The sequence below is a fragment of the Balaenoptera acutorostrata genome, chromosome 2 (genome assembly GCF_949987535.1).
Source record: "Balaenoptera acutorostrata chromosome 2, mBalAcu1.1, whole genome shotgun sequence".
Taxonomy (NCBI): Eukaryota; Metazoa; Chordata; class Mammalia; order Artiodactyla; family Balaenopteridae; genus Balaenoptera; species Balaenoptera acutorostrata.
Genome location: NC_080065.1, coordinates 123,261,544 through 123,274,303, shown reverse-complemented (window position 1 = coordinate 123,274,303; position 12,760 = coordinate 123,261,544). Strand labels below are relative to the sequence as shown.

General features: G+C 45.2%; 1 protein-coding gene across 2 annotated transcripts in view; it reads left to right on the top strand.

The window, feature by feature from the left end:
• The window catches only part of KLHL3 (kelch like family member 3), a 112,986-nt gene that overhangs the window by 37,404 nt on the left and 62,822 nt on the right, over positions 1-12,760 (top strand). For both annotated transcript variants that reach the window (XM_007172193.2, XM_057540268.1), the window contains exon 4: positions 4,758-4,879. In XM_007172193.2, the coding sequence (XP_007172255.1) occupies positions 4,758-4,879 (122 nt within the window). The remainder of the gene's footprint in view (positions 1-4,757; positions 4,880-12,760) is intronic.

Genomic DNA, 12,760 nt, shown 5'->3' with positions numbered 1-12,760 from the left:
AATACAGTATGCTAACACATATATATGGAATCTAAGGAAAAAAAAAAAAAGGTCATGAAGAACCTAGTGGCAAGACGGGAATAAAGACACAGACCTACTAGAGAATGGACTTGAGGATATGGGGAAGGGGAAGGGTAAACTGTGACCAAGTGAGAGAGTGTCATGGACATATATACACTACCAAATGTAAAATAGATAGCTAGTGGGAAGCAGCCGCATAGCACAGGGAGATCAGCTCTGTGCTTTGTGACCACCTAGAGGGGTGGGATAAGGAGGGTGTAGGAGGGAGGGAGATGCAAGAGGGAAGAGATATGGGAACATATGTATATGTATAACTGATTCACTTTGTTATAAAGCAGAAACTAACACACCATTGTAAAGCAATTATGCTCCAATAAAGATGTTAAAAAAAAAAGACCCAATGCAGCCAAAATAAATAAATAAATACAAAATAAATAAATAAAATATTGACTGTATTCCCTGTGTTGTACAATATATCCTTGTAGCTTATTTTATACCTAATAGTTTGTATCTCTTCATCTCCTACCCTATATTGCCCCTCCCCACTTCCTTCTCCCCAGTAGTAACCACTAGTTTGTTCTCTATATCTGTGAGTCTGCTTCTTTTTTGTTGTATTCACTAATTTGTTGTATTTTTTAGATTTCACATATAAGTGATGTCAAACAGAATTTGTCTTTGTCTGACTTATTTCACTTAGTATAATACCCTCCAAGTCCATCCATGTTGCTGCAAATGGCAAAATTTCATTCTTTTTAATGGCTGAGTAGTATTCCATTGTGTATATAAACCACATCTTCTTTATCCACTCATCTGTTGATTGACGCTTTGGTTGCTTCCATATCTTGGCAATTGTAAATAATGTTGCTGTGAACATTGGGATGCATGTATCTTTTCAAATTAGTGTTTTGGGTTTTTTTTTTTTTCTTTGCTGTCTACCAAGGAATGGAATTCCTGGGTCATATGGTAGTTCTATTTTTAGTTTTTTGAGAAACCTCCGTACTGTTTTCCACAGTGGCTGCACCAATTTACCTTCCCACCAACAGTGGTAGGAGGGTTCCCTTTTCTCCACATTCTCACCAGCATTTGTTATTTGTGTTCTTTTTGATGATAGCCATCCTGACAGGTGTGAGGTGATACCGCATTGTGGTTTTGATTTGCATTTCACTGATGATTAGTGATGTTGAACATCTTTTCATGTGCCTGTTGGCCATCTGCATTTCCTCTTTTCTGAAAGTTCAGAGTCTGAAGTGGCTGGGCTGGGCCTCTTGAGAAAAACCAGCAGAACAGGTCTCTTGGGTTGACCTTGAATAGAGAAGGACTTATTGGCCTTATGTTCTGTTCTCTAGAAATATTTGTCAATGTAACAGAGGTGAGTGAAGGAGTGAGAATGACCAAGCCTTTGATGATTTCTCCCTCTTTAGAATTATCAGAGTCTGTGGACTTATGAGATGTCAAAAGAAAGCCTCTCTTCTTTCTTTCTTTCTTTCCCTGTACCAACAAATATTTTTTCAGTGCTTGTTATATGTCATGCACTTTGTTAGGTGTTGAGGACAAGATCCCATCTCTCTTCGTTCTTGCTTACTGGGTAATAAGTATAAGTTTGCTCAGAATTTGGACATAGGCTTTGTTTGGGAATACTTTTACCAAAGCTATTAGTTAGGGTCAGGTTTAAACTATAGAGGGATTTATTAGAAATGACATGAGGTCTAGAGTTAGGCCACGGTTCAGATCCCGGCCCTGCCTCTTACTAGCTGTGTGCAAGTGCCTCTTGATATGCCAGTTCTATAATTTGTAAAATGGAAGTAATATCTAGTACCTCCTGGGGTCGTTGCAAGGACTAAATGAAATAATGTGTGTAAACCCTGAGGGCCTGCATGTAGTAGCAATATTATTACTGCCACTTTCAGGGTTTGTTTAAACTGATGTCTTAGTTTGGTGCAGTGATTTCGACTGGTTCATAGAGATATTAAATTGCATTTTATGAGTCCTTATGATTTATATAGGTCTCCAATTTCCTATAAGGTAAATTTCTCAGAAAATACATGTCTTTGAGGCCCTAGGTTTTTTTTTTTTTCCTTGCTTGTTGGAGTTTTAAGTACTTAATGTAGAAATTAGAAACTTTTGATTCACATAAAGAAGCAAGAAAAAAAATCTCCCAAAGTCCCACCATCTAGAAAACTGTGTCTTAATGTTTTTTGGACATTTGAGACTGATGAAAATGATTTGTTCATCCCCCTCAGAAAATCAAACTTTTGCCCACATATACAAATGTTTTCATGCAATTTCAGGAGTTTCCATTTGTTTACCCCCAAGTTACAAAACCCTAAGCTGACTCCCAAGCTCTAATTCCATAGAGAGAAAGCAATCAGGCCAGACTCTGATTTCACACTCACTAAGGGCTTCTGAGTCTCTTGGTTCTTGCAGTCAGGTTGCTGGTTGCTCTTTTTTTTCAGTCTTTTTTCTAAGGTCCAAGTTTTTTTAAAAATTAAATTTATTTATATATTTATTTTTTGGGTGTTGGGTCTTTGTTGCTGTGCGTGGGCTTTCTCTAGTTGCGGCGAGCGGGGGCTACTGTTGGTTGCCATGCGCAGGCTTTTCATTGCAGTGACTTCTCTTGTAGAGGAGCACGGGCTCTAGAGCGCAGGCTCAGTAGCTGAGGTGCATGGGCTTAGTTGCCCCGCGGCATGGGGGATCTTCCCGGATCAGGGCTCGAACCCGCGTATCCTGCGATGGCAGGCAGACTCTTAACCACTGCACCACCAGGGAAGTCCCTCTAAGGTCCAAGTTCTTAAACTAAGAATTGGCTATCTTTGATGATCTTTTGCAATATAATTACCAACTGGACCTTTATTTGTGAACTTCTTAGTAGCTGTTTGGAGAGATGAATTTAACTTCTGATTTCCTTGCGTGTATGTTCTTGTTTGTCTTGGAGTAAATTCAAGAAAGAGATTGTGAGAGCCTGTTTTATAGGTAGAGCAGAAACCCACCGTCTTTTCCTGTTTCCTCTTTGCCTCTTCGTCCTGTCTCAGGGCTGTTTGTGCTGAAGCCTTTTCACTGGCTTCTACTACAGTCAGAGAGAAGAGAGGACCAACTGGGGGTCTCTGGGCTACCTGATCTGGCAGCAGTGGGAGCCGGCAACGTCTGGAATAGGTCCCCCGCCCCCACCTTTCCTCCCTATTCAGAGTCATTCATATCTAGAACTGTGTCAGGGTGGGAACTGGGGATTGGTGGAGGAATCATGTGCAGTCCATGCAGCTTGGAGGTGGGCGTCTGCAGCCCACATGCTGTACTGTACTTTATTTTCTTGGCTCCAGTGCACAGATTCCACAGAGGGAAAACCGCCCAGGCTCAGTTTTCACACTCACATAAGGACTTCTGAATCCCTGTTTCTTGTAGTCATGTTGCCCTTCATTTCAGTCTACAAAGACACATGTCTTGCCTGTCTTTTCCTTCTGAAATCAGCAGCCCTTGTTGAAGGAGCCTGGCTCTAGACAGAGCTGTGTGCTGTATAGAGAGGGCGGGCTGAAGTCAGGGGCCTCGGGGCTGCCCATGTGGTCCCACTGCTGCCCTAGTTCGCAGGCCTCTGTCTTCTCTTTTTTGGATGATTGTCAGGGCCTCCCATCTGTTCTCCCTGCCTCTGACCCAGCTTCCACCAGTGCATCCAGAATTTCATTCAGAGACTCCCATCTGTTGATGTCATTCCCTCGTTTAAAACCTTTCAGTGGTGCTACTCTTAGGATAAAGTCCAAACTCATTTGCATGGTTTACTGGGCTCTGCAAGTCCTGGCCCCTATCTACCTCTCCAGCCTCCTTCCTCTCACTGTCACCCCATGTACCAGCCATGCTGCCCTCTCACTGTTCCCCACACTTATCCTTTTGGCACTTTTCTATCTTTGCACTGATGATTCCTGCATCCAGCTCGTCCTTCCTCACCTCTGCTGCATGTGGAATACCCAGCTTAAATGTGACCTCCTATTAGGGTGCCTTCCTGGCTTCCCCAGACAGGGTTTGTTGCTCTATCGTCTGCATTCTTGGGATTCAATATTACCATAGTGATTACAAGTGTGGGGCTCTAGAGTCAGACTCCCTGCTTTCAATCCCAGCCTGGCCCCTTCCTAGATGTGTGACTGTAGGCAAAATGAATTACCTACACTCCTGTGCCTCAGTTTCTTCATCTGTAATATGGGGATGATATTAATAACACTCATAGGTTGTTGATTAAAATAGGCAACAGTTTAAAGTGCTTAGCACAGTGCTTGGCCATAGTTAGCACTCAATAATTGTTTTTTTAAGAAATTGTTGTTCTACTGGTACTTTGCATATACCTCTATTAAGCTCTTATCATCTCATATATTTTTATTTATCTGCCCTACTAGAACAGGTGCTCCTTCTTGAGGACAGGTGCATATCTCGTTCACTTTCCCTGGCCCCCGTGTACAAGTTTGCAGTAACTTGGTTGAATGCTTTATCACATATAGATTTGCCTTCAGAGTGGAAATGGGCACCAGATAGAGTGGGGAATGCTTGAAATTGGGTTTGTGGATGATTACAGACCCAGAGTTGTTGTGACCTTGATGTCAGCTGGTCTATCTTCCTCTGTGCCTGAGCCCTTCTGCTGCCTCCGGGAGCACAGACAGTGCTTTTATGTTGCCAAGACAGGGCAGGAGGCCATGTGAAAGTTAAGCACATCCTAGGCACCAAGTTCATGTCCATTTTGTTTTTGTTTTGAACTGTAGGTGACATGTCTGAGAGTAAAGCCAAGAAGATAGAAATCAAGGATGTGGATGGGCAGACCCTGAGCAAGCTGATTGACTACATCTATACGGCTGAGATTGAGGTGACTGAAGAGAACGTCCAGGTAAACTCAGCTCCAGCTAATAGCTCAGTGTATCGTATATTCAGGGCCCACTGTTTTACATCATCATTTCATTTAACCCTCACAACAACTCAGTTGGTAACTGGAGAGGAAACTGAAGCTCCAGAGAGAGTAAGTGACTTGCCCTGGGTCACATGGCCAGGGTGAACGACCCTCAGACTCCTGCCTGCCTGACCATGGGACCCACGTTCTTCACCACTAGGCCAAAATCCCTCTGAATGAGCTTGGGCTCCAGAGCAGAAAGTCTTTAACTCATGCTGGTTTAAAGTCTTGGGGAAGGAAGAATTAGAAGCCTGGGTGACCCCTCTTCTCCCCAGTCATTATCTCATCTCAGGGATTTTGAGTATTGGCTTGTGAGACTGTTAAAAGTTTTTCTTGTCTCACTGTTCGTCAGCGAAATGCCTCTGAGCCTGTGGAGGTGCCAAGCACCAGGCTTGAGTGTCAGTAGGGGCATGTTGCTCTGAGACATGTTGTCTGTGCCGTTTCCTCCTTTCGCCGCCCCGCCCTCATCTTAAGCCATCTGGAGCCTTGAAAGAGGAGCCAGCGAAGACACTGCTTCACCCAAAGGTGTGGATCTTTACTGTGGAGACGTGAGACATCACCGTCATGCTTCAGAAGGGAAGATGGTTGAGGGTGTGGCCCATGCTGGAACGCTATGAATCACCGGGCCAAACACAGACGCAGGATACACTATTTCTTGTCATTAAGGATTTTACTATTTAATTAAAGTAATGGAAATTGTATGGGATTTGGAGGTTTTTTCTTCCTTTTTTTTTTTTAAAGCAAAATTTCACCTTATTTAGGTGAATAGGCCGGTACCTCTCTGGTGACCAAAATACCTATTTCCCTTATCCAGAACACCATCCCCTTTTCTAGGATTGAGGTATTTGGGAGGCTGAATTGATAATCGTGTATTGATTCCATTTGGCCCAGATGTTTGAGTGCCTCTTACATGCCAGACACTTTATTGGGCACTGTGTTTGTACCAGTGAGCAGAGGTCATTCCATTGTCTGCTTTCATGGAATTTGTGGTCTTAGGGGTGAAGACGGACACTCATCAAATAAGCACACAGGTAATGTTTATGCACAAATTGTGATAAGTCCTTTGAAGGAAAGGAACAATTTGGATGAAGGAGGGAATCTAGGAAGGGCTCTTTCAGGAGATAAGATTTGAGCTGAGGACTGCAGGATGAGTGGAATAAGATTTGAGCTGAGGACTGCAGGATGAGTGGAAATTAGCTTGGTGTGGTGAAGGGTACTCTGCTGGGGGTGTCAGGGTACAGGCAGACTGAGGGTCTGAGGCACCCTGCATTTGGGCCTGCAGAGCCTGCCCCAAGGTACAGACTGCTTTTGTCTCTGGCCCCTAGACAGACTTTTGGGTGGTATAGTTTCTACAGAGATCTGGTATAATCCTCCCCTGCCCTTTTAAAATTGAGGTTTATTTTATACACAGTAAAATGCATAGCCATTCCATTATTTCTGGTCTTTCCCATCCAGAGTGGGCGAGGTCATGGTTACATACTAGGTCTAGCAGCGGAATTTAAACAGCTGAATGACTTTTGGGCAGTAACAGTAAGTGCAAAGTAATTTAGTATAAAATATGTATAAGGCATGTATGGAAAAAAAAAATTTTAATGGGTGAAAGTGATTTCAAATCACCACGACATTTAAATTCATTTAGGTACTTTTGAGACTGATATAAATATTGAGATTTACAAAATGCCAGAAGTTACATCCTTTCAACTCTAATGAAAAATGCTAGATGTCAACCTAAAAATATGCAGGGGTAAATAATTTTTAAAAATCTTGCATTAGGGTATATCAGTAACTCATTAATCATACAGTGTGGTAGGCAGAATAGTAGCCCCCAAAGATGTTCGTGTCCTAACCCCTGGAATTTTGTGAATATGTTAGGTTGAATGTCAGAGGAATTAATATTGCAGGTGGAATTAATGTTGCTAATCAGCTGAACATGTGATGGGAGATTAGCTTGGATTATCCAGGTGGGCTCAGTGTAATAGCTAGGGGTATTTAAATCGAAGAGGGAGGCGGAATGAGAGAACTAGAGCGATGTGACCTGACAAGGATTCAGTTTGATGTTTCTGGCCTTGAAGATAGGGAGGCCATGAGCCAAGGAATGTGGGTGCCTCTAGAAGCCTGAAGGGCAAGGAAACAATATATTCTCCCTCAGAACCTCCAGAAGGAACTCACCTCTGCTGACACCTTGATTTTAGCCTGGTGAAACCCATTTGGGACTTCCGACTTCCAGATGTAAGAAAATAAATTTGTTTGTTGTTTTAGGTCACTAAAACAAAACGAAACAAAAACAAACAAACTTAAAACACTGTTTAGGGGAGATTGTAGAATTGTATAATTGGAACCAGCTTTTTTCTCCCTTTTCTACATGTGTTTATTTAATAACCTTATTTTTTCCTGTAAAGTACAAAGTGTTTACAAGCTTAGATAGTTAGAAGATGTTCCATTCTGGATCCTTTTTGCCTGGCTGGGTATTTATCTTTGCAACTTTGGTCTAACCCAGTGGTGGTCTCTACAGCACCAGTTACCTTAAGGCAGGTAGCAACAGATAGCGTAATTGGAGGACTCTGGAGAAAATGGCGTCACCATTACTTTTAGAAACTACTTTGTAGGGGTTGGGGGGAGGGAGCCAGCGTGAAGACGTGCAGCTTCAGAGGGCATGCAGAACTAAAGATGAGGCAGGAATCAAGTCTGAATGGAGACCTGGGTCCAGGCCTCAGCTTTGACGTTCATTCACACAGTACTCTTATTCTTGCCTTTTCCCACTGCAGGGGGTCAGTCTCCTGACTCTAAGGTGAGGGCATGGGACTCAGTGACCTCTGATCAGAGAAGACTTACTCTGCCAGCCTCTGGTTTGTTCTGCTTCCTTCCTACTAGAGCTTCTCTGATACCCCCCCTGACATCCCGCCTCAAGGATCAGTTTTCTCTTCTGTAAAACAGGAATCATAATAGTACGCATTCTGTTGGGTGGTCGTGAGTTAGACTGTCTGCCTTCAAACCTTGACTCCACCATTTTCTAGCTGTGTGACCCCAAGAAGGTACTTAACCTCTCTGTGCCTCAGTATTCTTGTCTGTATTATGGGCATAGTAATCGTACTTAACCTCATAGGGTTGGCGTGAGGGTTAAATGAATTACTATAGGTAAAGCACTTAGAGGAGTGCCACCCTGTGCCAACAGACAGTATGGGCACAGAGAGCACTGTGAACACAGAAGCTTTTTCATCAAGGAGCACATGGTCTGAAGGTGGAGACAGGTGGCCAGGCAAATGCGTGCCCTCCAGTGTGGTAGGGGCCAGGGTGGAGGTACCCAGGAAGCAGGCAATGGTCATCACCCCCTTGATGAGGATGGTCAGGGCAGGCCTCACTGAGGAAGTGTTGTGTGTGCTGGGTCTTGAAGGAAGGTCTGGGAGGTCAGGCCTGCCTCCTCTTCCACCTGTCTGTGTCCCTACTGGCGTGTGAGCCCCTGGAGGGGCCTGTTGCGTTCATTTGTATGTGGGAGTGGGGAGGGGGCTGCATGTGCAGGGGCTCCCCTGAGAAGCACAATGTGGAACCTTCAGGAAACTGCATTGTTTGGAATCAGTCAGATATATGAACTATTTTCCTTTTTCTCCCTCACTTTAAACTATGGTTTGGTCAGGGGTGACCTTGGGGGAAAACAAAGCAAAAAAAATTGAGAAGAGAAAGTTTAGATCAAAATGTGGTTGCTTCTTACTGCTGTGATGCTGAGAGTTGCTCACAAGCTGTCTGTGAGGACAGTGTGTGTTGAGGATTTGGTGCACTGAGGCGGTGAGCGTGGAGGCACCTGGGGAAACAAGGGTCAGAGACTTGGGGCTTGGTTAAGTGACTGGGAGATGATGCCCTAAATCTCTTCCCAGCCACATGTACCTTGGAGAGTCTGAGCTGCCCTTCTACGGTGGAGGTAACAAGTCATAACTGTTACTTATTGATACTCATTGTAAGCCATACTTATTGATACTCATTGTAAGCCATACTTATTGATACTCATTGTAAGCCAAGCATGTGTTGATTATTTCACATGCATTATTTCATTTAATTATCGTAACCACCACTGGAAGGTTCTACTATGATTCTTCTCTTACAGTTGAAGGAACTGATGCTCCAAGGGGTTAAGTGGGTAGTACCCACGGTCACACAGGTAGTAAGTGGTGGAGTTGGGGTTTGAATCCAGCTCTCCTCAGCTCACTGTGCCCTGTTGATGTGGTCAACTCGAGTTTCTTGTTCAATGAATGATCACAATCTTGACTTCAGCTCGTAATAATTAATAATAAAAAAAACCCAGTTTAACTGAGGAATTCCTATGCACCAAACACTGGGTTAGCTGCTATAAATGTATTATCTCATTTAAGCCCAACAACAAGCCTTTAAGGCAGTACTATTATTTTCATTTTACTGTTGAGGAGTCAGAGGTACAGAGAGGTTAAGTAATTTGCCTTTAGTCACATGGCTGGTAAGTGGAGAAGTCAATATTCTAAGTGACACTATACTTCAATAAAAAAATTAAAAAAGTATTCTAAGTGACACATTTAATAACAGTACTGTTTTGCTAGCTCTCCTGTTCATCTATCTGTACACCCCCCTCTCTCTCTCTCTCTCCCTCTCCCTTTCTTCTTTCTCTCAGTAGATTTTTACTTAGCACTATTTCTGTGCCAGGCCTCATGCCTGGTGCTGGCAGAGGCAGACCCCCTGCTGTGTGGTGTGGGCAGAGGCCCTGGGCAGCCTTGCCACCTGGCCCTCTGGCTGGTACCCTCCCTCTGTGCATGGCCCTGCCTCTCTGAAATTCCAGGAGTAGGTGCATTCTGAGGCAGGGCATTTCCTTTTGTTTTTGTTAAAGGAAACAAACTCTGTGACGGGATATCCTCTGCTGTGTTTTCATGTTATCCGAGGGAGAGGAAAAAAAACAAAACAGCGCCTGCATGTGAAAAATGGAGGGAAGCCATTTGCAAGCTGGAGGGGAACCTGTAAACTCTCTGCTGAGGGTCATTCCAGGGCCTGTTTTCCCAGAACCAAAATGCTGAGACGGCGGGAGGCAAGCTGAAAGCTTTTAACCCAGGGTCGTCTTCTCTTCCTGCAGCGATTCCAGCCAAATGCTCCTTCTCAGGTCTCAACCTCCTTCCAGGGGCCAAGCAGCACGGCCCTAGTGATTCCACCAGGACAGTCTTGCTTCCAAGCTGAGGACCCGAGCTTGGCCTCTTGTTCCTAATCTTGTTACTGCTGCCGCTTGAGGGAGTCGAGTTGCAGGCAAGATAAGAGAAGAGGAAATCCTCTTTTAGCCCTTGTTGTGGGAGAGGGAAGCAAAGACCACCTCCTGGACGTTTTTCCCTCTCTTTTCTTTTGCAGCCTCTGGGGATTTGTGTTGACTCGCCTTGTGTGCAGCCCCCAGAGCCCTACTGGACCAGGCCCCCGTTTATCCCTGAGACTCAGCATTTGAGCAGTGATACATCCTCCAGCCTCTAAACCCTCCTCAGCATTCTGAATCCCTTTGCTTTTCTTCATGCCTTCCTGTATGAAGCAAGTGGATCGCAGCATAAGATCAAAGAGAGGGAGGGAAGGGGCAATTAGAGAAACCACCAGCCCCGCTCATTTTGGAAAGTCGCCTTGGGAATGCTTTCGGGCAGAAGTGGACCCAAACAGGATGGGGGGAGGGTGTGTGGAGAGGTGGAAAGCCTGATCATTTTTGTCTGCTAAGTGGGTTTTGTGAACAGTAGGGAAGTTGAAAGCTGTGTGGGTAGCTCTATCCAGGGAGGTTCTAAAAACTGAAAGTATAACCTAAGGAATGTGTTCAGAAAGTATTTATTATTTCATTTCTTTGGATGGTTGTCATGAGCTTGAAAAATTAAGCACCAAACTGTGCGGCTGTCTTTGTGGGGAAGAAGAGGGCAAGGAGGCGGAGGAGGTGTGTGTCCCTGGCGTGATCGCATCTTGGCTTGGCGGGGATGCAATCTGGGAGCGGATTGGACTCTCAGAAATTCCTCCTCTGCGGACCTAAAGGGCTGCTGTCCATTTTGGCCTCTAGTCACACCTGACCCTTGGGGGCTTGCCACGCCCGAGTAGGGTGTGTGCTGGACAGCATTGGATTACTCCTCTCCACCAGGGTTTCTTAGTGTAACTGGATACAGGTTTCTGGTCTCTGGGGTGAACCAACACCCCAGTTTGCCCAGGAGTGAGGGCTCTCCTGGGACACAGGACTTTGAGTGCTAAAACTGGCAAAGTTTCAGCAAACCGGGATGGTTGGTCAACCTATGGCCCTCACTCTAGGGTTTATAGCTGGTGCTGGTCGGGGCGGGTGTCATGGAGGTCATTTGGGGGTTTGGAACACGACTTTCCATTCCTGGTATGTATTCAGCAAGAATGGTTAATGGTTCTCCACTTAACTATCAGGGAGAGACTAATCTGGTCCTGGAATCTGTTTGGCTAGGCTGAGCAAGCTCACAGGTTAATTGAGTTTCCTAGTTTATGGCTGCTCCGTGGGGACGTGGCTGTCTAGTGGGGATGGAGCTCAGGTGGTCAGATTTGGAGCCTGGCTATGTTCACTTATGGTCTCAAAGTCTCCAGAACGGGTGATCTTATCTTTTTCCTTCTCTGGAATGAATCAGTGGTTCAGAAAATACCAGGGACAGGATGGTAATTTACTGCTGTATTGCTGGGGACATAGGGTAGTGGAAGAGAGAGGGCAGAGGAAGGAGAGAGGAGATGTTTTCTAGAATTTGGCTGTCGTGAGGGAGAGGTTTAAGCCTGCAGGTAGGAAGAGCTTCCCTTTGAGAGCAGGCTTTTAAGCTTGGGAGCAGGACCACTGTTGGTGGAGGCTCTTGGTGGCATCTGTGTGTGGGCAGGAATGAGGAAGGGTGGCTAACTGCCCCAGTTTTTGCACTGAAAGTCCTGTGTCCTGGGAAACTGTTCGGTCCGGGGCAAACCTGGATGGCTGGTTACCCTAGTGGTGGGACAAGGCCCAAGAATGGGCAGTGGGGCAGAGTTTTTGGCCTTAGCCCATGGAGGTGAGGAGAGCTAGAGATGAGGCTCAGAGCTGTTTTGGGAGACAATCAGCCTCCAGGATTTAAATCACTCAAAAGAAAAAAAAAAAAAAAAGAAGACTTTTGTAGTGCCCTGAGTCAAGAAATCAAATGCATCTGCAGCCCTTGTCTTCCTGGGCAAGCCCGTGTGGATGGGAACACCTGGAGTCTGGCTGGCCCAGACACTCTTCCTGAGAGTCAGGGGGGCAGCTGAGAGCAAAGGCCCAGGACACGGGGGTTGTTTTGGGGTGAAATGGATGCTGGGGGTCCCTGCGCGATGCAGTCTCAAGCCAAACTGTTCCGCTCTGATTTTTTTTTTTCTAAATTTCTTTTTGTTAAGTCACTCTCAGAACATCTACCCCTCCCACAGGGTCAGGGAGGGAGGGGTAGCAGAGCTGGTGTCGAGAAGGTCTCTGACAACTATCATGGTTTTTGATTCGAGGGCAGGCTTCAGCAGCTGTGGCAAAGTCCTAGGGAGCTTGACCAGGGTTGACAGTCTGAGCACAAATCTGGCCTGTTCACGCTAGTCTTCCCTGGCTTTTAGGAAAAACACATGCACACACACCTGAGCAGGAACTATTTCTGTCTTCCAGGATACAGTATAAATACTCATGTGTCTCATGACCTTTTAAAAGGAAACTGAGCTCTCCTTTTGCTGAGAATGTACTCAGAAATGTTCTTTATTATCTGTCGGATGGGAGAGTAGAGTGTGTCTGTTTGAGTCCCAATGGATTTGGGGATGATGCTCTTGTTCCAGTAGATGATAAACTCTGTAAGATCAGGGGTCTGATTTCTCTTG